The sequence below is a fragment of the Capra hircus genome, chromosome 9 (genome assembly GCF_001704415.2).
Source record: "Capra hircus breed San Clemente chromosome 9, ASM170441v1, whole genome shotgun sequence".
NCBI lineage: Eukaryota > Metazoa > Chordata > Mammalia > Artiodactyla > Bovidae > Capra > Capra hircus.
Window position 1 is genome coordinate 90130258 of NC_030816.1, and position 24036 is coordinate 90154293.

General features: G+C 53.1%; 1 protein-coding gene across 2 annotated transcripts in view; it reads left to right on the forward strand.

The window, feature by feature from the left end:
- Positions 1 to 24036, forward strand: part of SMOC2 (SPARC related modular calcium binding 2) — a 163067-nt gene that overhangs the window by 67376 nt on the left and 71655 nt on the right. The window contains exons 5-7 of one of the 2 annotated variants that reach the window (XM_018053484.1): positions 9641 to 9688; positions 12547 to 12630; positions 14020 to 14094. In XM_018053484.1, coding sequence (XP_017908973.1) covers positions 9641 to 9688; positions 12547 to 12630; positions 14020 to 14094 — 207 coding nt within the window. The remainder of the gene's footprint in view (positions 1 to 9640; positions 9689 to 12546; positions 12631 to 14019; positions 14095 to 24036) is intronic. The other variant, XM_018053485.1, reaches the window with a different exon arrangement.

Consider the following 24036-nt stretch of genomic DNA (forward strand, 5'->3'; position numbering starts at 1 on the left):
GTGGGGGGAGATGTCTAGAGGAGGGGGTTCCTGGAAAAGGGGGGCATGTTGGCTGGCACAGGAAAGGGGCAGAACAGTTTCTCTCCCAGCGCTTATAAGCAAGGAGATCCAACCAGTCCATCCTAAAGAAAATCAGTCCTGAATATTCACTGGCAGGACTGATGCTGAAGCTGAAGCTCCAATACTCTGGCCACTTGATAGAAGAACTGACTCATTGGAAAAGACCCTGATGCTGGGAAAGATTGAAGGCAGGAGGAGAAGGGGACGACAGAGGATGAGATGGTTGGGTGGCATCACTGACTCAACGGACATGAGATTGAGCAAGCTCCGAGAGATGGTGATGGACAGGGAGGCCTGGCGGGCTGTAGTCCATGGGGTCGTAAAGAGTCGGACGGGCTTCCCTGGTGGCTCAGATGGTAAAGACTCTGAGTGCAGTTCAGGACCCAGGTTCGATCCCTGGGTCAGGAAGATCCCATGAAGAAGGAAATGGCAACCCAGTCCAGTATTCTTGCCTGGAGAATCCCATGGAGAGAGGAGCCTGGCAGGCTACAGTCCATGGGGTCGCAAAGCGCTGGACACAACTGAGCGACTGAACAGTAACCTCCTGTCCCTCACCGTGTTGGTTCCTGAGTTGGGCGGGGAATGTGAGGAGGGCGGAAGTCCTTCCCTACTTCTGGGCCAGCTCCAGTGACCCTGAGAGGCATTCAGGACTGAAGACTGCTCTTTGAGCTGCATCCAGACGCATCCCCAGCCTCGCCTGGCCTGACAGCAGGTGGTCCTGCTTGCGGCTTGGAGATGGTTCCCCTAGCCCTGCTGGTTAGACCCCAGGTTTGCAGGGCCGGGGCCGGGGGTGGGGCGTCGCTTGCTCCAGGGATGCTCAGAAATGTACGGCCACCCCCAGGGAACCCACTGAACCTTCCTCCATCCTTGGCACCACTGTGGGGCCGGGTTTCTGGGTCTCCATGCGGGCACAGCTGACCTGGAGTGTCCTCTGCAGGAGTTTTCTCTTTTTCTTCTTCCTTCTGAAGGTTTGAAAACACACATTGCTAGAGGCAGGAGATGAGCTTAGAAACAAAGGGCTTCTTTCCGAGGGAGGCTGTTTGTAGTCGGCTCGCTCTGGATTATTTGGAAACAGCTTCGGGGGTTTTAATCTCATCTTCCTCTGAAACAGTGCACCCGAGCCAAGAGCTTACTCCTGGCAGGAGTACAAAGCGGCCGAAGACACTGGAAGCTGAGCCTATTCGTAGGAGCTCTTCACGTTACAATGTCCAAAGAACCTCCCTGTGTAGCTCAGCTTGAGGTGTGTGTTTGAAGGAAGGCATCTCGGCTTGTGGCAGAGAGGCTCCCGTGAGGGGCCGGCGAGTCTGCCCCGCCCCGCCCCGCCCTCTGTGCGCTGAGTCAGCGGAAGGGACAGCGGCTCCTGCGACGTGGAAGCCTTGCTCCGCTGGCCTTGGCCACGAGGCGCGCTTGAGGGGCCCTTCCTTCGGGTGCAGGGCTTTAGCGATGGAAAGCCGCCTGCGAGTGTGCCGTGCTCACGGGCGTGCCGGCCGCTGCTTCTCAGACCGGCTTCCCGATGCGGCTTTCGGAAGGCCCGCTCACACTTGACAGAGACGCTCGGAGTAGACTGAGTCGCTTCTCTGGATGTTTGCACGGATTGCGCTACAGCCTTTGGGTTTCCCCGTGAAGCCTCAAGTTTCGGCCTCTGCCTGGAACGGGGAACTGCCCGTCGGTATGGTCATCTTTTTGATCTCTGAAAGCTTTCACTTTATAAAGAGAAGCTGGGTTTGTTTTTTTGTTTCATGAATGAATTTCCCTGGCACTAAATTAAGGGCCCTGCGTAGCTGAGGAACTTGAAAGAAACATCCAGAACAATTGAATTCCCCAATACTGAAATCAACAACACAGCTGTGCTTCTGAAGTGTCTCTTTATGAGAATTCAAGTGCGCATTAAGTTGCTTGCTGAATGGAAAAGGTTACAGATCAGAGGGAACATTTTTTTTTTCCCTCAAAATGGCTTTTTCTTCAGGCTTAACAATTCTCTTCCTGAAAAATGATAGTTGTCGAAATAAAATATTCCAATAGCTATTGGCAAGGAAATGTGAAAACAAGCAACTGTCATAGGAAGTAGGAAATGGACTGAGACAGGGGCCTGCTTTTCAAGTGTACGTGAGCCCCGGGGGTGGGGCGGGCTTTGCTGCCAACCCGTGTCCATTTCCCTAATGAAGCCACATTTCAGAGAAAAATGTGTATTATTTCACCTTCTAACACCTACTGTTATGATGACTTTTGAAGTATTAGGAAATTTACGTCCAAGATGAGGAAAAAAAAATAGCAATTTGATATAGACCACATGAGCTACGCAAAATTTCCAATAAAAGTTCCAGATTGTGGACATTTCAGAACACTGAAGAATTTTTTAAAAGATTAAGTCAAGCATTCAAGGGAAAGAGCACAGTGTGTGGCTATTGTGCCAAGGAAGCCTGGGAAGCCTGAGGGTCAGCGTGAGGACCTCCCTGCGAGTGTCTGCCCAGCACCGGCCAGGAGGCAGCTCTGCGGAGGCAGCGTCGGCCGCGCCTGGGGTTGGTGCTGGGAGCGTCCATCTGTCTGTCTTTTCCTTTCCAGTGTAGGCTGCTTTGGCCTTGTTTATCTACCCAATGGGCAACATTTTGGTATTATTATGTTTCCTCTCTGGAAAAGTGTACTTACTGGTATCTCATGGTTTGTATAACAATCAACTCTATTATTGTATTGAATATTTCAGTATACATTTAATTTCGTGGCTAATTTATTATCACTTCCTTCATTACTTTAAGAGTTTTCTATAAGCTGTCCTCTTCACACTTAGGCCATAAATGGATTTTTCTCATCTTTTTAAATACTTAAGAAAACTTTATAAGATAAACTAAGAAGTCTTTTAGAACTCACTGGTCTCAGGCTCTATACCTCTATACAAAGAACAGTGGGTTATCTCTTCCAGAGGTATACCGTATCTCTGAATTAAAAGAAGTGTATGTATTTTCCTTCTTCTTTTTTTTAAGCAAACAGTACATTTTTTTCAACAGCGCCTTTTAAATACCAGTAGTCAAACACTGGAAAGATTTATGATACTATTGACCATGAGTGACCTTTCTGCAGGAGTGAGACTAATGTTTTCTCCGGCCACTGCAGTATGTAACATTCAGACCTTAAAGAGGACACTGAGGAAGGTAAATCAGAAATAACCTCTAAATTTTTTTCAATTGTGATTTCTGTATTTCCTTTCTTACCATCTAGAGAAGGGCATTCTCAGATGGGGGACGTCAGGACGCTCAGCTCAGAGCTGAGCTCAGCATCCCTTTTATCTAACGCTGTCTCACCAGGAATTCCAGCTTTTCAAAGGCAGCATCACCAGGGAAGAGAAAGGAGCCGAGAGGAGGGAGCCCAGCACCACAGCCTCTCCCCTTCGGGATGGGGCTCCAGCCTTCCTCCCGCCCGTCAGCTTCTCAGAGGCTCACTGTGGGGAAACAGGCCAGCTTTGTTTTGCTTTGTTTGCATTCTGCGTCCACAGAAGTGTAAAAATAGGAAAACAGGAGATGTTGCGGTAGGTCGAGGGAGCCGCGGGGTCTTGACAGACAAGACGGAGATGAGTTCATGGTAACAGAAAGAATCCATTAGTAACAACACTGCTAATAACAACTGCAGAGTGCCCAGGCCAAGCCCTTTTCCTCGGAGCTCTGGAACCCAAATTTCAGTCCACACAGAGCTGGATAACAGACTCTGGGGCTGTACCCCAGAATTTCTGATCCAGGGGGTCTGGAGGGGAGTCCGAAGTCCTGCCTTCCTGACCAGTTTCCAGGTGAGGATGCTGGTCTCCTGGGCAGTGGGCCCCCTGCTTGAGAGCCGACCTTGCAGTGACCTGTCCCCAGCCCTGAGTGAGGGACATAGGGCCCGGCTTGGTCTCTCCTCGAGGAGACCTGACCGTCCACTGGGGCCTGTCGTGATCCCACCACCAGGACGTGACCTGCGCTGAGCAGGAGGGTTGCCCGAGTCCCTCAGCCGTCTGGGAGGGAAGCTGCACGTCCAGCCAGCAGGTGATGCTGAGAAGGCGCAGGTGGCTGCAGGGACCCCCACGGTGGTAGGCAGAACTCACCCTGGGGCACTGGGTCTTACAGGGATGCCCACGGCCCTTGGCACGGGGCCGGGTGGGCGGTCTGCAGGGTCCTGGCCCAAGATCCCCTGTGTTGGCTCCAGAGAGGCACACACCTTTGACCCGGGCTGGCATGCGGGGGTGAGCTCCAGAGGATGCCCCGCCCCCGGGGATGCCCACTTCAGTGCTGGCAGAGGGAGCAGGGCCCTGGCACCTGCTCCAGCTCACCCTGCCTCTGTTGCCCTGTAGGTCAGGCTGCTCACCCCCTGCCTGGCTAGGTGCACTCTCTCGGAGCCCTTCCCCCGCCTCTGGCCTTGGAGGGTGACCCCAGGACATAGCAGGGTCCCTGGAGTCTGTTCTCAAGGGTTTAGACTCTGGAGGGCAGGCTCTGTATCGGGGGCTCTGGGGAGTGAAACTGGATTTGTGGGTGCTTCCTGCCAAGGAAGATAGCTGGTGAGGATGTGAGTGAACACTGAAGGCATCTGGAAAGTGGGGTGGGGGGTCACGGACCAGTGCCTCACCTTACTTGGCTGCTGCGGTCCAGTCAGGCAAGGCCAGGGCAGCGTCAGCCCTGGGGCTGCGCCGACGCTGTCTCGCAGGCAGGTGGAGGGTCCCTGCGGTGCTGACTTCTGGGTCTTCCTCTGCTCTGACACAAACGTTCATGGAGCTGCACCCTGTCCACTCCGGGAGGTAGCCGGGGGCACGGAGCCACAGCAGTCTACCAGACGCCAGCCTGGTGGCGTCACTGTGCATGCTGGTCTGACTGCATGATGGCCCCCAGCACCCCATGAAAGGCTGCCTTCCAGGGACTCCGACTCTGCCACGGCCTCGGTGCCCAGCGCCCGCTCCTCCCCTGCGGGCTCCTGCCTCTGCGCTCCAGCCCCTGTGCCTGTCAGCAGCTGAGAGTGGGCAAGTGGGTCTGGGGTCAAACAGAGCCGTCAGAGCGCCTGGAGGTGTAGGACCCTTCAGGCTGAGCTCAGGCCGTCCCAACGCTGGTGTCTGAGAGGCCGTGGTGTGGAGAGCCGCCTGCCGGCTGTGTCCTCGCAGACAGACGATGCGCGGAAGGACGAGGACGTGGCAGAGACACTTGTGGGCACCGGCTGTGCCCTGGGACCCTCTCCTCCCGGGCAGGTGCTGTGTCCCTCTGCCATCCTCTCTGCCTTGCGCCTTCCTCCTTCCCTTTTTCTCCAGGAGGTCTGCCCCGGCTGCTCAGACCACATCAGCTCCTCTGTGGGCTAAAACTGCGGGCACGGACCCCAGCTCTGCTGTTCCTGATCAGTGACCTTGGCTGTTAGGCTGCTCTCGGGGTCTCAGCGCCCTCATTTACTGGGCCTACCAGGGGTGCCCACTTCAGGGTTGCTGTTGGCATTAGAGGGCTTAGTGTGTGTGTGGAGTTCATAGAATGATGACCGGCACACACCAGGAACTGTGCAGACACCGCCACGCACTCAGGCGGCATGTGAATTGTTTGGGTAATTGCTGCCTAGTGCCTTTCAGCCCGAAGGAGGCGGGGCTTTTTGTGCTGCATCCCCTGAGCTTGTTGCGTGAGCGGGCGAGTGAAAGTGGCCACAGAAAGGCCGGTTCACACGGGTGTCCTGCCGGTGGCGGCACATTTTGGCCGCTCACTCTGAGTGGAGCCAGGGCTGCTCTTTGCTGAGAGTGGCTGTCACCCTCTCGATGCACAGACGTGCGCACGTGGGGAGAGGCTTCGGGAGGAAAAGGAGCGCACAGACACCCAAGTGTCCTGGGTATTTTAAGGGAGCCACTCCCGAGGCCTCTGTTGTGTGTTGGTTTCTCTGCGGGCTTCCTGCTGCCCAAGAGGCAGGTGATCCCCACACTGTCCTTGCAGAGAGGAGGAGACTCAGCATTGGGCAGGCGGGCACACCTGCCAGGGCACCGAGCTGGTGGGTGGCAAGGTCCGTCTCTCCCCCACACTCTTCCTGCTTCCCGCAGCGCCCGGCCCCCCTCCTTCCCACGATCGTTCTTGTCACCTGCACGGGGTCCTGCCCGGAAAGCACGAGGCAGGGCAGCCAGGCAGCGCCTGGGAGAAGCCAGGAGTTCCTGCCTGGAGGAAGGGCCCAGCAGGACGGCGAGACCAGGCTGAGGTGCGGGGCTTCATGCACCTCTGCTCCCAAGAGTTCAGGGTCGGCAGTCCCAGTGGGAAGGAACCACCCATCCGGAAGGGAAGGGGAGCTGAGCTGCTGGGCTCTTCCAGGCCCCCTCCCTTCCTGGCCCCCTCCCCTCCCCTCCCCTTCCCCTCCTGTCCCTGCCCTCCCCTCCCCTCCCCTTCCCCTCCTGTCCCCTGCCCTCCCCTCCCCTCCCCTTCCCCTCCTGTCCCCTGCCCTCCCCCTGCCCTCCCCTCCCCCTCCTGTCCCTGCCCTCCCCCTCCCCTCCCCCTCCTGTCCCTCCCCTCCCCCTCCCCCCTCCCTTCCTACATGCCCTCCCCTCCCCTCCCTCTCCTGTCCCCTCCCCTCCCCGTCCTGTCCCCTGCCCTCCCCTGCCCTCCCCCTCCTGTCCCCTGCCCTCCCCTCCCCTCCCCCTCCTGTCCCCTCCCCTCCCCCTCCTGTCCCTCCCCCCCTTCCTACATGCCTGCCCTCCTTCCTTCCTCTTCCTCTTCCGCTTCCTCTTCCTCTTTCTCTCCTTCTTTCCTTTTTCGTCCTTTCTTTTCTTTCCTGCTCCCTTCCTTCCTTGCTTCCCGCTCTCTTCCTCTCCCTCTCCCTCTCTCTGGCTGTAGCAAAGCCACGTGACGGTGTGACTCTGCTCCTGGGATTCCAGAAAGGGATAAGTCAGGCCGCTTGTTTAACTCCGCTCTGAAAGACCATCAATCGCCTGCTAAGCAAGTGCCCGCCTGCAGTGCGCTGACCTCATTAAACCCTCTGACGGCTCCTCCGGCCGCACACATCACAGACCCTCCTCCCTTAGTCACGCCCAGAGAGCATTTAGTGCCTGTGAAAGGAGCTGTCTTGGACCACCAGCTCTCTCAGCAAACGCTGCACCTCCTCTGGCTGCTTTGCCTGCACGCTGGTGTTGCCGAGTGTAGCTGGATTAGAACCAAGGGCTCGGGGACTACAGGCTCATTATTCTTTCCCTGAACCATCGACGGCTCCTCACATTGTGTTTCTGTGGTTTTCTCCACCAGAAATGCATACCCTAATTGCCAAAACAGCCACCCTTTAAAAATAGCATTTAAATGGAATGAGATGTCACAAGTGGAAGGAATTCAAACGTGTCCTTTGAAATAGGAATCTGAGGGGCAGAGTCTTCCTCTCTGAAGGTTCCGCCAGCCAGCCGTGGTCTGCAGAGCTGCTTACTGCCGTCCACACTCATGTTCCTAGGCCCCGTCTGTTGCACTTCCATCCTGGAACATCACCTGCTCTTGGGAGCTCTTCGGCAAATTCTTACCTCCAGAAAAACGTAATGGAAGAAAAGAGTGGCTTTGTGGTTCTGGGTTCCTGGATTCCACTTAGCATCGCGGCTTTGCAGTGAGGAGCGCGCGTTCAGCCGCCCCCAGGTCCTGGAGGACAGGGTGCCGGGGAGGTGGGGCGGGGAGCGGGGGGAGGTCTTTTTGTCCAGAGGCAGCTGGACGGGAAGTCAGTGCCCTGCTGGCCTCACCCCCCAGTCCTGTGCAGGACAATATTTGGCTTGGGTCATCAAGGGACACTTGATGCTGTGTTAAAAGTATTTCCACCTCTTAAGAACAAGGTAGAGTTCACTTCATGTGGATTTAAGTGAACACTGGTTGAATCTGGAGGGGTGGCTGATGAACGAGCCATTAGGGAACGGGCTGGTTCAGAGAGAGAAAGGGCGTCTGAGGGAGCGGATCTATACTTTCTAAACGTGCTCTTCAGACCTCAGATGCCCATCACATTGCGAACCAGCAGCTTGGAGACTGCAGGCCCTAGATTGCAAAAATACTACCTTAATTCAGTTGAGACGCTCCCTGGGGGTGGGGGTGGGACTTCCGATTATTATTTGGGTTGTTTGCATTTAGCTCAGAATAGTCAAACCTTCATAGTTGTGTCCAGAAATATTATCGAAATATTGTCATTTCCCAGTCAGCACAAAAAACATTTTTTGAGTCATTGACTGCAGAAACACATGATAAAAATAAACGGATGACTAAGAAACTTAAGCCTGTTAACAAATCTGGATTTGTGGAGAGAGGGTACGAAGGGAGAACCGAGCAAAACGGGATCCCGGAAGCTCTGAGCGGCCACACAGGGGGCCCGCTTTCTCTCTCGGGATTCTCACCAGACGGGAAACCCTGAGTTTTGTCCCTGAAAAGCAGGTGACGTTTCACCGCATGGTCCCAGCCACCGCTGGGAAGTTGTGCAAATGGATGGGCCAGGAAGATCCTGGTCCTTTTTATCTATCAACCGGGCACATTTCCGAGGGCCTGTGGTCCAGGCGTCCCGAGGAGCAGCCTGGAGGGGAGGGGGCTGTGGCTGCTGCAGCCCGACTTAGGCCATGTGAGAGTTCGCCGGGGGGTCTTGCTCCTTCCTGTAAAGCTGCTGACTACACTCGGCTGAGAGTGTGGGGGCCGGCCCTGCAGCGCCTCTTCCGTCAGGGTTTGGGGAGGGTGAGCCATGCCCCTGGTTATGCCCTGTCCTCCAGGACCTCTGCCCACAGCCAGCTGCTCATGAACTTCCCGCTGTGGAACTGTCATGCTTCCAAGAAGAATGTCCTCAAGTTTATGTCTTTAGTATAAATGCGGGTCTGTATTTCAAATTCCAAACTGAAAAAAACCAGGCCATGAATTTCAAGTTTCACTTCAGGAGATGTTTTGTCTGCAGAGTCTAGCCTTGCGTATGACTGGGGTAGCTCTGAATGACTCTGGGTGGAATGTTCTGAAGGGGATGGGCAGATAAACCCCAGGTGAATGTGGGATAGAACTTCTTTATTCCTTGGAGTAGGTCTAATGATGATGAGGTGAGACTCTTGCTGCCGAAACAGTGTCCATCTAATGAGGAAGAAGGCCAGCGTCCCTGTTCGAAACACGAGCTTTTCAGGGCAGCATAACTGTTAACACGCTGTTATTTAAGTTACTGAGTTAACGTTCTATTTCCTGTTCTCCCCTTATGAAAAAATGGTTCCTCAGTTTTCCATAAGTCAGAATTCAGCTAAAGCCAGAGTTTTTATTGACTTTTAGTTGCAAAACTTATTTTAAAAGTTTTTAAAAAGTCTAATCCACTCTACTACCTCCACATGATGTATGTTAAAAAGGTTCTTATGATATTTTTCAGGTGAAGAAACTGCTGTATTTTGTACCTAGAGGGTCTCACATGCGTCCTGAGCCAGGCAGCCATAGAAGGAGGAGCTGATATCATGTTTCCTAGTTTTGGGCTGTGGTTTCAGATGGCAGAGTCACCCAGGGCACTGGGCAGCTTGTATACGTCAACTAGAAAGCGACAAAGCCCTGCGAATTAATCAAAATGTAATGAAATATCTGCATAACAGTTAGTGGTGACCGTTTGAGGGCCAAGAATAATTTCATCCCTTATTGTCCCCTTTCAGGTTCCATAAATGAAAAGGTTCCCCAAAGGGAAGGCGCAGGGAAAACAGGTAACTATCTTAAAATGAACTTCCTTGATGTTTCCTGACAGCGAGTCGGATCTATGCCTTAAAATAACATCTCAAGTTAGAAGGTCAGCGTGTCAGTGATGGTGATGATACATGAGAGCTCAAGTGGTCTGTTAATATTATTTATTCAGCAGTTGTTTATTCAGCCCTTACGATTGCTGGGACCTTGCAGGTACTGGGCACGTGACCCACCGGGTGACCCACTCGTGTCCCCATCAGGCTTGTGTTGGGGCCACTTGAGGATGGAGTTAGCATCATCTCAGGTCCACACCTGGGCAGAAGACGCTGGGGCTGGCACGAGACTCTAGCTTAGCAGTTGAGGGGGGCACCGATCGAGACGTCCGCTGTTCCACATAAGAAAGAGGGGACTTTTTCTGTCTATGACAGTCATCTGTTCTGGGATCAGTGCTCTCAGAAACCAGATGAAATAGCGAGCGTTTCCTTCGGAAGTCACCCTGCAGCTGCAGGTCCGTCTCTGCCGGCCGTGGCCTTTGCCCTTCCCTCAGCTGGCAGGGGCCTCGCTGGTGGCTCAGCTGGTAAAGAATCCGCCTGCAATGCGGGAGACCTAGGTTCAATCCCTGGGTTGGGAAGATCCCCTGGAGAAGGAAAAGGCTACCCGTTCTAGTATTCTGGCCTGGAGAATTCCGAGGACTGTGTAGTCCTTGGGGTGGCAAAGAGTCGGACACGACTGAGTGACTTTCACTTTTACCTTGTAGCTGTCACCTGTTGGTCCCAGTGACACACTTTCTGTTTTCATCTGATATCAATCTGTGAATGCAGAATTTGTTTTTAAGATGAAATAAAAATAATGCAGTAACATCTTGGGGCACCACTTCCCAGGCTGGTGGCAAAGAACCTGCCTGCCAGGGCAGGAGATACAGCGGGTGTGGGTTCAGTCCCTGAAGAGGGAAGATCCCCTGGAGGAGGGCGTCGCAACCCACGCCAGCCGTGGACAGAGGAGGCTGTGGGCTCCAGTCTAGGGACTGCAGAGTTGGACACAGTCGAAGTGACACGCTCCCGTCTTCGGCTCTTAGGGAGAGGGTTTCTGCTTAGGAAGGAAGGAGATGTGATTGCCCGGAGATGCTGGGGGGCATGCTGCTTTATTTAAGAGGAGGGGAAGTGTAAATGTTCATGATTAGAAACAATAATCAAATACTGAAAAAACGACGGAGGGAAACACCATTTCGGGGGCTCCCTCAATCCTGCTCACGGTGATGTAGGTCCATTCCACTGTGGATATATATGTTTTTAATCCGTCAGGAATTGGCATGTGGGCTCAGAAACGGATTTAAGGAAACAGCACATTGATTCTGCTGAAACCCCTTGATCTATAGACATGCCTGTCTGGGGAAATACCGAATATAAGTGATAGAGCTTGTTTGTCAGGAAAGTGAGAGGTTTGGCAAGCTGTCCTGGAGGCAGAGTAAAGGATACGGAGCTGTCCATGACTTTGCACCGTTGTCTGAAGCTGAGCCCAGTGGGTGTGGCGGCTCCTTGCACCGGGACAGGCTCTCGGGGGGCCTGAGCAGGATGGTCGAAGCTGAGGGCTGAGACAGGAATGTGGGGGCCTCTGGTGCTGGCATTAGGGGTGGGAGTGGGAGGCACCCACCGTTGTCCCTCAAGGACAAGCCCCTCTCGCCTTGGTTCTTAGCTGAGAACTCAGACCGGCCTGGTCCCAGGGATTAGGGCTGCCGGCCCCCAAGGGATGACCTGCTCAGGCCTCAGCAAAAGCGTACAGCTTTAACTGTGTCCTTGATGGACGTTAACTGTGGCCACGACGGACATTCACAGTCCTTCATGGCTGTCATTCCGGAGGGCCTGAAGCATGCAAAGACTTTTTCTCAGCATGTTAAGACTCTCAAGTATGTGGAAGAGGTTGTAAGTGTGTCCCCCACTTTATTCTTGGAAGATTACAGAATATTCAGGAGCAGCACAGTCTTAGTTTATTGCCGCTATCATTAGCAGACTTGGATGTTTCAGATCAATGACACTACATTTAGTCAATGTTTTGACAGATGGCGAGATTTTTTTTTTCAAGAGATTGTTAAAGAATTTTTTAAAATACTCTTTGGTTTTCCCCTGGAAAGAACTTATGGGAAATCTCAGTTTTCCTCTTCGGGTGGCTGGGGTACTGATGGGTCACAGCCCACCGGATAAGCCACGTGGCTGCCCCTCCTCTCTATTATCACTTGCCGAATTGTGATCCTGAAGTTAATAAAACACGAAATCACATGAGTAGACAAGCCGGGGAGAAAACAGCAGGATGGCTGTCAGGAGCCCCCCGCCGTGGGCACTGTTAGGGCATCCCTGCCTGGGGGCTCCTTGTCCGGCGGCTTCTAGAGGCTTCGTTGCCAGAGAACCCAAAGGGTACTTTCCAGCTAAGTCAGTAAAGACTGTGTCCTCAGGATAAGGTCCTCAGGATAAGGTCCTCAGCAAACGGCGCAGAATTTTCTGACTCATGTCCCTCCCTCTGAACTCGGGCACTTTCCCCCTGTCCCCTGACCCCACCCCTTACCCGACCCCCACCCCCCACCTCGCAGGAGGCCTGGCCCTGATCTCTGTCCCCGCCCTCCATTCAGAAACACGGGGCAGAGCAGGGGTCAGGCCCCCACCCCAGGCCCGCGTGGCTGCCGTCCGCCCCTCGCCCGCTCAGGGGGCCCCCAGGGTCCCCGCCCGATGTCTCCCCCACCCCCGCGGGGTTGTTTGGTGCCACGCACGCCTGTGGGTGTGCGTCCACGGGTGCGGCGTGCCGGGTGGTGGTTTGGTGGATCGTGGGGGGTATGCGATCCGGAGGGTCCAGCCTCTATGCACACTCATTTCGCTTACTCTCGTAATTGTAGTCTCCTTGCAAATCTTTTCCGTTCTGAATTCAGATGATGCCTCAGCTCCAGCGCTGGAGACTCAGCCTCAAGGAGACGAGGAAGGTGAGTGTCTGCAGGGAGCTGGGTGGGGTGCCGTGGGCCTGGGGGTGGATCACGGCCCTGAGCTCAGGCTCACCTGGGACAGACTGGGTTTGCCCTTTTCCAGCTTTATTTGCGAGGCCTCGTGTCCCTGCTGAGGGCCCCCGCACGTGCCATGGGACTTTCACACAGCACGTGCAGAGAGGCCTTTACGGCGAAATCTCTGAGCTGAAATTTTATCATCTGGATAGAGTGAAGGATGTATTTCCAAAGCTGCAAAGGCATACGCGGTTTCCCTGCTCATCCTCCACATCGTGTGATGATCACACGTGGCGCCTGAGACCAGCCTTGTAAAGTGACAAAGATGCGTCTCAGGCTTATTAAGTTTTGTGTCATGGGAACGATGCCTTTCCTACTCCTGGCCGTGAGCACGCTGTCGAAGCCGTTGGCCTCTGTGTCACCCGTTCTCGGGGCAGAAGGGACCAGGTCTGAAGGCCGCATGTAAGGGGCACACATAATACGTAAGTCGATCAGAAGTGCCTTGCCAACAGCAACAGTGATAGTCAGGATAACTGACTTCTGTCTGCCCTGGAAGCCACACGCTCCATCACCCGAGCTCACCAAGCCCTTGGAGCCCCGCCTCACAGACGAGATCACAGTTGCCTGAGATCACAGAGCCCACAGATGGCAAGGGTGCCCCTGACCAGCTGGTCGGCTTCAGCGTGGTTCTCGGGCGAGTGGCGTCCTGACCGCACTGCAAAAGCTCAGTCGCATCTGTGACTATCACCACCACGGATTTGTTCCCAGATGTTGTAGGCAAACTTGTATTTTACATATTACACTTCATACGGAGTCCTTCGGGCTTCCCTGGGGGCACAGCTGTAAAGCATCTGCCCGCAGTGCAGGAGACGAGGGGTTCGATCCCTGGGTCAGGAAGATCCCCTGGAGAAGGGATTGGCAACCTACTCCAGTATTCTTGCCTGGAGAATCCCATGGATGGAGGACCCCGGTGGGCTATGGTTCATGGGGTCGCAGGGTCGGCGACTTAGCCTGAGTGAAGACCTTGCGTGTGACCCAAGTATCCATCTTTACCACACGAGGGTGTGTTTTTGTACTTTGGTGCTTTTTGCCAAAACCTCTTTCTTTCCAGTGGAAACTGTCTGGACTCACATTGCTTTTGTTTGAACTTTTGGATGAAGAAAGAAAAAAAAGACCTATGCTAAAGTTTTTCAAAATGCATGTTTTCATTTCCCTTTGTTTCGTACACATAAATGTTTTACTTTTTAATGTACAGTGTGTATTTACTGGTCATACTGACTGTTTTGCACTTTTAGGTTGCCTGCTGAAGCCTTTGAGAGACTTTGCATTTTCATGATGAATTAAAATAACTCTTGTTCTATTTTGGTTCAATAGATGTGGCATCACGGTACCCCACACTTTGGACTGAACAAGTTAAAAGTCGACAGAACAAAACCAATAAGAATTCAGGTAAAAGGGGGACCTGTGTGGCTGAGTTAACAGACCCAGAAAGTGGCCTTGTTTTCTGGACGTTGCCTGCAGAGCACATATTTCCCTCTGGTCACCAGTGAGTCATGCAGATATGCTGTGGTTTGCCCATCAGAGCATAGTTCAAATTTGGGTGTTTTATTAAATTTGCTAAGTCATAGAACATATTATAGAATTTTAAAATTTTTTCTCAGAAATTAATCTTAACGCATTTTCCTGTTGCATAAAGATGTTAACCTGTACACTTCTCTTACAAACTTTAGAAACTGAATTAGTTTCATACAGTCTCGTCACTGTATTTCCAAAGGTTATCTAGTTTGGTTTGCTTCTGTGCATCTAGATCAGTGCATGGGAAATTTATTCAGACATTGAAAGCTTCAGGTTTACTGATGGGTCTTGAAATCCTCTTGGGGAGGATTAGCGTGACAGTGCTTAATTTGAGAAGCAAATGTAAAAGTATATAAAAATGTCATTTGAAATGTACATTGAAAAACAATTTTAATTGTCAGTGGGGAGCTCTTTTGGGGTTCCGTCTACATTCGTAGAACAAATGTGTTTGTGTCTCGCCCATCACCTACTGTTACCAGATTTTCAAGCTTACGTGACCTGTCAATTATAATGAACTGGTAACAACACGGCAGACCTTCAGGATTTAGTGGGGCTGAAAATAATGTTTCAGGAAATTCTAGTTTACAAGTTATCCTACACTGTAATTTGATTTAATCAGCCTAAACGTATGGAACACAAAACAATGACATTGAGTTGATTTATAGACATGGGGCATGAGATTACGGGATTATATCTGTGTTTATCCCCAGTGTCCAGGAACGTGTTCTTTTTGAGGGTTTGAAGAAAGTCAGCCCTAGGTGGAATTTTAAGATGTTAAATACAGTACTTACTTTATTAAGTTTAGTGATGAAATGGCAGAAACCATAGGTTTTACGCAATGACCATCGTCACCGAGATCTCAGTATCAGAAGAGTTTCATTTGTGTTTGACTTAAAAGATACTTCTACTGATAATCTTCTTTGGTAGAAGTGGACACATTTACTTAACAAATAAGTTGTGGCTCTTTGTTATTCCACGTTTTCACAAATTTCTGTTGTTTCTCCGCACCATTTCCATCCCTTTATAGAAGAAGCCAGACAGAAGGTGCTTTGCTGTTTTTCTCTAATGCTTCTCAGTTACAAGCACTGTTTCTGCTCCCAGAGTTAGAACTAAAATGACAGAGTAATACCTATGTTACCAAACGCAGGAGCACCGCCACGCAGAGTGAGGGGGCCCTGAGGATGCGGTCGCTGTGGTTCAGAGCGTAAAGTGAGGGTCGTTTTGGGGAGGGACCTCCTCACAGAGGAAGCAAAGTACTCCGAGCTTACGAAACTTTGCTCACGGAGCTGGTCGCAAAGAGTCAGACACGACTGAGGCTCTCAGTAAATGTTTATTCATGTGTCCCACGGTCACTTTGATGATATCGTTGGCTTTTTATCTAAAAGTAAGTGAATCAAGAGGTTTCCCAGGTGACTCAGAGGTGAAAGAATCCACCTGCCAGTGGAGGAGACCCGGTTCATTCCCTGGATCGGGAAGCTCTCCCGGAGGAGGGATGGCAACCCACTCGGGAAGCTCTCCCGGAGGAGGGATGGCAACCCACTCGGGAAGCTCTCCCGGAGGAGGGATGGCAACCCACTCGGGAAGCTCTCCCGGAGGAGGGATGGCAACCCACTCGGGAAGCTCTCCTGGAGGAGGGATGGCAACCCACTCCTGTATTCTTGCCTGGAAAATCCCACGGACAGAAGAGTCTGGTGAGCTACAGTCCATGGGGTTCCAAAGATTCGGACATGACTTAGCGAGTAAACAACAAGTTAAACAAAAAATAAACAAATGCATTAATAACTGAAAACTTGATTTAGTCTGAGTAACATACAGTTTCTCCGCTGCACTCTTAGTGATTGAAATTCAATGTAAACATAAATGAAATATTCCTCTGTTGGTTCGTTTTGCAGGAAAAGTATCCCTTTCATTTTTCAGCTCAATGTACATGAGTAAGTGAGTCAAACCTAAAATTGCATTTTACTTTAAGAATTCACTCAATTTCTTTCTATTAATATATAATTGAGACTGTCCATATATTTCCTCATGCTCTTGAATCATCTCATATTCAACTTTGTCATTCTACTTATAGAAGTTACAAAGCTTGATTACAGACTTTTACCAAATAAGAGATTTTGTGACATATTGTTTAATTATATAAAGTGAACTCATGTCTCTATTAGGCTGACACTCTTGCCCTGTGGTACATTAACTGCTTCCTGGATTTCTGCCTGATCTCCTTTGAACCAGTCTAGAATATTAAACACAGTGCGGTTGTTTGTTAGTTGGGACGGTAGTGATAATGACAGGCACTGCCACCTCTTGAGCTCACCATGGGCACGCACCTCACACGCGCGGCTGCGCCTGTGTCCTGCTCAGCGGGCACGAGCCAGCGGGGCTGCTGCGTGTCCTGTCTGTCCTCAGAGGAGGACGTGGTCACACGCGAGGCAGCGGATGCTTGCGGGGCCCCTGAGCGCAGGACCCGAGGGCCATCCGGCCTGCCCTGGCCTGCCCTCGCCGCTGTACCGCAGGGGCAGGACGCCCCCTGCTCCCGGGGGAGGTGTGAGGGTGGTCCTGGCCTCACGTCTGGCCCTGGCCACGGCGCACCTGTGGAGCGCTGAGTTCAGACCCCTCGCCACTCGCGGGCTGGGGGCAGAGAAGGCTGGGGTGGGAGGGACACAGGGTTCCCCATCGGGGCCTGCTGACCCTCCGGTCCCCCCACCTCCCCGCTTCTCGTCCCCTTGCTCCTTGCCTCCAAGACTGTTGCCCCCGGCCTCATCCTCAGCCTGCACCGCCTCACCTGCGCTCGTTCCCCGTCCTTGCTCCTGGGGCTGTGTTCTCTGCTTTTCAAACATTCTCGGTCCTCGGTCATCCCTGGGTCTTCTCGGACCCCAGCTCTGGGCACACAGACTGCCTCGTTCCTGCTCCCAGCACGCACCTACCTGCTCATGTCTACCTGACCCCCTGCTCGTGTCCACCTGCCCCCCCGCTCGTGTCCACCGGCCCTCCTCACCCGCTCGTGTCCACTGGCCCCCCCCGCTCATTCCACCTGCCCCCCCGCTCGTGTCCACCGGCCCCCCTCACTTGCATGCGGCCGACACCCTCTCTCTGGGCATGTGCTCAGCATCACTCCTGTCCTCTCCGGGCTGCTGTGCCGTGTAGACCTGCCCTTGTGACCAGGTCCCCCACAGCCTGAGTTGACCCCGCCCGCAGACCCCAGGCAGGGCGGGGGCGGCGGGGCACCGTTCTCAGCCCTTCAGAGAGGGGAGGCAGCCCCTTTACCAGGCATGGCTCCTCTAGACTGGACGGGGCTCCCGGCAGCTCGCTTTCTCTGCTCATCGCTCCCCAGCCGCATCAGCGCCCTGCCAGAAGGTCCTCGCATCCAGCCTGATGGTTCCCTGCCCATCCAATGGGTCCTGGCGTCCCATCTCTTGGCCAAGCACCTTGTTGCTCTGAAGGCATTTTGTGGATGAGAGTCATGTTCAGATGAGTGACTTTGAGTCAAGGAGGTTCCCCTCCTCCCTCAAGGGGCTCACCCAGAAGGGCCAGGGGCCCCCTAGGATGGCCCGTGGGGGGCGGCAAGCAGGGGGCAGACTCTGTTTAATCTTTTCCGTCAGAAAGGAGCCAAGGGCGCTCTGCTGTCTCGTTATTTACTTCATATGAATAGTTTACGGCACGGCGGGCCTGTCTCCCTGTGTGGACCCTGCGGTGCAGCAGGCGTGCGGGGCTCTGCGGGTCACGAGGCGCCCGGGCCCTGCCCCAGGGTCTGCCCACCCTGGGAGAGGAGGCGCTCCTGACTCTGCTTCCTCTCCAGCCCCTCATCTCTCTGCTTCCTATGCAGCCCCACGTCTCCCACGGCTGCTCGGAAACGGGAGCTCTAAGGGCCGGGCAGGCTGTACCCTGAGTGCGCTGTGTGACAGGCCGCCAGGAGCACCCACTGGCAGTGGCCTTGATGCACTGGGACCCCTCATCTATTCACTTTAGGAGTCGGTCTGCGGTTTGGGGGCCCTCCCTGGTGGCTCAGTGGTAGAGAACACGCCTGCCAACGCAGAAGACACAAGAGACCTGGGTCAGGAAGATCCCCTGGAGGAGGGCACAGCAACCCCCTCCAGTGTTCTTGTCTGGAGTGGACAGAGGAGCCTGGTGGGCTACAGTCCGTGGGGTGCAGAGTTGGACACTGAAGCAGCTGGGCACGCGTACACGCACACTGCGGCTCGGGAAGGCTGAGCTGCTCCCCCACCTTGCTCAGGCCGCGGCCACCTACGAGGTCTCAGCGCGCCCACGGGGCCCAGCCTGGCCGAGGGTGCCGGCATCTGCTCCCAGAGGCTTAGAGTGGGCGATGCTTCCCGCAGGGCAGAGAGTGACAGCGTGGGGCGGCGGGCGTTTAGCTTCATTATTTATTGCAAGGCCCAGGTTGGCAGGGGAGTGCATATGCTTTCTCTCTCTGCCTGCAACTCAACCCAAGTCTGAGCTGAGGAGCTCCCCCGCTGAGACCTCTGGAGGCGGCACCCCGAGCCCCCAGGAGCTGTGTTGGCTGCAGACCCGGTGGGACACGCGCAGGCCGTGGGGCCCTCTCTAATGAAGAAGCTGCGGCTTGAGCGGTCTTCTCATTTTTGTGGTCTTTGTATTGCATGTTAGCTGGAGCAAAACTAGAGGCCCCACTTTTTGCCATCTCTGAAACCCTCCTCCCGCTTGGAAGAAAAATATTTCTCCCTTCCTAAACTATTAAAAACAGCTCTGTTTTCCATCCAAGAGAGGTTCTGTATCTCAAGATGTTCCATAGTTTTATGGGACCCCCTCCGTGGAAACATTTTTCTGTTTTATTCAGGGTTGATAATTTTTGTTTTATTGCACATATTAAAATTATGGCCAAAAGATGATTATCTTTTGATTCTGCTTTAAATCATGGTAAATTGCATTCCCTGGGGGGAAAGAGCACCAATTATATTTTTCTTTCTTTGTACATTTTAAAACATTATTTCCTCACTTCCCTTTCTACCCCATTCTTCAAGCATGACCTTACAAAACATCAAGATGCCAACTACATTCTTAAGTTATAAAGTGTTGATCATTTGAAGATATTAAGATACTAGAATAAATCAAGTAGCTCCTTCTCAAGGTGAACTCTTAACGTGTATTACTCATAAGTATTATTAATAACTAAGCTACTAAAACGACATGATGATTTACCCAAGTTTCCTAACTATAAACAGGAATTTTAACTCCAATTACATTTAATTCTTAGATTTCAGTATTGAAACGCTGGTTAAATAATCAGGATGCAAAATTTCAACATAAGTATGGAAAACAGTAATGAAAGTATACAAATCGTTTCTCAGTTGGCTGACAACATACACCAGAGTTATACATACACAGGACTTTGTTCTCTCACTGTATGAAGAAAAAAGGGCTTTTGACTTATTTATTCTCTCGGTATAAATGAGATTTAATCCACCATTGATCAGTGAGCCCTGATGCTAAATGGTGTCCTCTGTAGATCCTTAGCTATTGAATACAATTTGGGAAAGATTATTTTGTTCCAGGAAAGTGCTGTGTGATTGAATAATACAACCCACTGCCCCCCCGCCTTTGGGGTGAGCACGCTTTGCAAACTCTCTGCGTGGCCGGGAGGGGCCTAGCCTGGGTCTGACTGTGCACCGAGCCAGCTCCCTCGCTGCGCTGTGGCTCTGGGCCCCCTTTCTTGAGGCGCCTCTGTGGCTGACCGCGGGTTGGGAAACCTGCCTGCCCATGAAGACACCTGGACAGTGCTGGCCGTCCTCCTCTGGCCAGGCTGCCCCCTGGGGAGGGACGCGGCCCCAGGAGGGATGTGATGGGAGGTGACTCTGGCCAGGTGGACGGACCGCGGGTGTGAGAACTGGGGAGGCAGCAGCGTCTCCACCCCAGGCCCCCCCACACGAGGCCGAGGCCGCCTCCTCGTCCCCTGGGACACGGGCCCCCCCACACGAGGCCGAGGCCGCCTCCTCGTCCCCTGGGACACGGGCCCCCCCGCACGAGGCCGAGGCCGCCTCCTCGTCCCCTGGGACACGGGCCCCCCCACATGAGGCCGAGGCCGCCTCCTCGTCCCCTGGGACACGGGTGCCCATGTGTTGCAGCGGACTCACTGTGCTGAGCTGCCTGGGCCTGGCTGTCCCAAGCCCCGAGACCCCGGGTCCAACCTCCTTCTAACTTGGGTTACAGCCGCTGCTGCTGCTCAGAGCCCCCGGCGCCTTGGGAAGGGCAGGGCTGAGCTGGGTTCCCGCAAGGCCCCGTAATGCTGGTGAAGCTCTCTGAGCATCAGTCAGCATCTCATCTCCACGGTAACAGTGTGCTGACCTCATGGGTATTGGGGCATGTCCGGGGGCGCTCTGGGTCAATCGCTGGGGCTGTCCAAGTCCAGTCTGTAAACAGGACTGGGGTTACTATCCACTTGTTCACACATGGGATCAGGCCTGGGCTTTGCAAATAGCGAGAGGGCAATTCTTGAGAGTTGCGGATGTGTGTGTTCGCTCCAGAGGTTGCAGGATTCGCAGTCTGGAGAATTCGGGTGCTGGAGAGTGTATGATGGGTTGATGGTGCTGCAGGGAGGCGTCTCTGTGGTGGTGGAGTTTGTGGGGTTGTGGCCACTACTGCTTGGCTAGCTGTGTGAACCGAATGCAAGGTCTCTTGTACTTCACGCTTGTGAGTAGAGAGGTGACAGGTCAGGTGTTTCTGTGACCCTCCTGTCAGTCGGATCAGAGACTAAATCAGGATTGACGCGGCTCGTGAACAAGGGAGGGTCCTTTTGAAAACCACTCTCACCGTTAAAACCCAAACTTGCCTTCTTGCCGCACCCTCGAGGGCGGTGGAAGAACGTTCTGCCAACCAGCAGGCCTCGTCTTGCCACCCTTGCCATCTGAACTGCTGACAGACGGCTGGCCCTTGGCCAAGAAGACATACAGCCAGTTACAGTGACCTCTGTGAGCCAGCTGGGTGGCCGGGGAGTTTGAGGGTTGTTGATGCAGCCGCTAAGGCTTTGATTCTTCCTGGGGGGTGCCATGGTGTATATGTCTGTGTGTGAACTGAAGATTAGTCATAACCTGAAATTAGGGAGTTATTTAATCTGGTGGGAACATTTAGGATTCTGAGCCCGGGAGACAGCACCCCAGTAGCTCTGAGAAAACTTCTGCAAGGATGCAGGAGGGGAAGTCAGGCTGTATACAAGCCTGAACAGCAGAGATCGGATATCAAGTGAAGCAATTTAGCGTTCTGTGATGGGAAGGGCACGCCTCTGGGCTCACTGAATTTGCTCCTTTCCTGCGCACCTCAGCTTTCTGGGGCTGATCCTGTCTCTGTTCACCTTGAAGAGCGCGGGTGGCTGCTTCTTGCGTTCCCCCAGCTCCTCAGCCATCACCGGTCGGGGGGTGACGGAACCTGCAGCCTCACAGTTTTGGGAGCCCTCGTTCACTTTCGGAGGTCAGAGGTCACTGATGGCTGACAGCCCTGTTTATCGATGCGGTGGGAGGCATTTTCATTCCACATATGCAAGTGTCTGCACACAGCCAAGCATGTGTTAAGTGGTTGTTTTTATCTAAAACGTGTCTCTGTTTTTAACAGATGCAACCCTGTCCCTTACCGTCATTCATCTTTATGGTTACCATCTTTTCCCTCCAGTTTGCCTGCCTCCTGCGTTTCTGTCTCAGATAAGCACTGGTCTGGAAGCGTTCCTGTGGTTTTGTCTGAAAATTGCATTAGGGCCTAAAGCCAGGATACATCAGGCTATTGTGTTTCAGATGAAAAAACAGGCTAAGAAGTCGTTTAGGAAGATCTCATTTAGTTCTGTATTTAATAAAATATCTGCCCCACAGCCTTTTCATATTGATCACAGGTTTCTCAAGTGAGAATACTGAGGTGATTTGCTGTTCCCTTCTCCAGTGGACCACGTTTTGCCAGAAAGTTCCATCATGACCTGTCTGCCTGGGGTGGCCTGGTATGGCATGGCTCATCGCTCCACTGAGCTACCCAAGGCTGTGATCCATGTGACCATTTTGGTTAACTTTCTGTGACTGTGATTTTTCATTCTGGGGGCTGTGGGATGGTAGTCCTTGGAAGAAAAGCTATGACAAACTTAGACAGTGTATTAAAGGGCAGATATATTACTTTGCCGACAAAGGTCTGTCTAGTCAAAGCTATGGTTTTTCCAGGACTCGTGTACAGATGTGAGAGTTGGACCATAGAGAAGGCTGAGCACTGAGGAATCAATGCTTTCAAACTGTGGGGCTGGAGAAGACTCCTGAGAGGCCCTTGGACTGCAAGGAGATCCAGCCAGTCAATCCTAAAGGAAATCAGTCCCGAATATTCATCGGAAGGACTGATGCTGAAGCTGAAGCTCCAGTGCTTTAGCCACCTGATGCGAACAGCTGACTCATTGGAAGTCTTTTCCTGATGCTGGGAAAGATTGATGGTGGGAGGAGAAGGGGACGACAGAGGATGAGATGGTTGGGTGGTGTCATTAGCTCAATGGACGTGAGTTGGAGCGAGCTCTGGAAGATAGTGTGGAAGGACAGGGAATTCTTGCACTTCATGGGGTCACAAAGAATTGGCTGTGACTCAGGACTGAGCAAGAGCAGACAGCAGCAACTGCATCAAAGCACAGAGTGCGGAGGGACGCTAAGATTCTGCGCGCTGAGACCCCCGAGGAAGTGAGAACTGAGTCACTTTATACCAGCCCATCATGTCCCATGAATGAAACGACTGCAAAAACTTACCTGAACAGCAGATCCAGGCCTAACACGTCAGTTTACTTCACACGCTTATCACGAGGACATCAGCTTCTGGAGGACAAGCCAGATTTATCAGAAAGCGTGGGGGTCGGTGTTGGCAGAAAGGCAGCACAATTCCGTGTCTGGACAAGATGCTCAGAAGCTCGCTGTTCTGTTCAGTAGCCGCCGCGCTCCTTGGCCATGCAGGGCCTCAGCCCTGTCCCGGGCTCAGCCCGTGGGTTGGTTTCAGGAGGTGGAGAATCCCCCGGGGGGCAGATCCTCTTGGAGGCCTAGCCTGGCCTTGCACCTGCTGCCTCCTCTCCTGTCCGCCCCCTGCGGGGAGGCCGGTCTCTGGGCCTGAGATCTCAGTGCAGCAGCCCTGGCTGAGCCCTAAACACAGCCGTTAGGAAAACTACAAATATGATCATAACTGCACAGCCCGGTTAGGTCCTGCGTTTAGGTCTCGCTGGTTAGTTCATGTTCCCTTTTGTGTTACCCATATGGTTACACACACATACACACGTGTGTGTTCATGTCATTTATATGCATGTTGGCCTTTGCCTTGCCTGTAGCTCAAATAGTGAAGAGTCCGCCTGCAATGCAGGAGACCTGGGTTTGATCCCTGGGTCGGGAAGATTCCCTGGAGAAGGAAGTGACCACCCACGCCAGTGTTCTTGCCTGGAGAACCCCATGGACAGAGGAGCCTGGTGGGCTGCAGTGCACGGGGTCGCAGAGTTGGACACGTCTGAGGGACTAACTGGCCTTTTGCTCACCTTGGCTGCGTGCTGGGGTCCCATCTGCCCACCAGCCCCGTGTTTGCTCCTGGGAGGCGCGGTGTTGCCTGTAGCTGCCAGTCCCCTGTGCATCCCCGGGGCACCTGGGATCTAACCCTGATTAAAACGCTCGCCCCCGTCTCAGTCTCGTCAGAGTATCTGCATCTCAGGTGGGGCTTCTGAAGCTGCCTTCTGAGCAGCTTCTCTGCTGACTTTCGTGTGAAAATTTGAGTTGCACCGCAAACACATCTTAACTATTACCAACAAGGTTTTGGCCATCTTTAAGTTCTTGCTTGTAATTATAGACCTCCAGGCTTCCCTGGTAG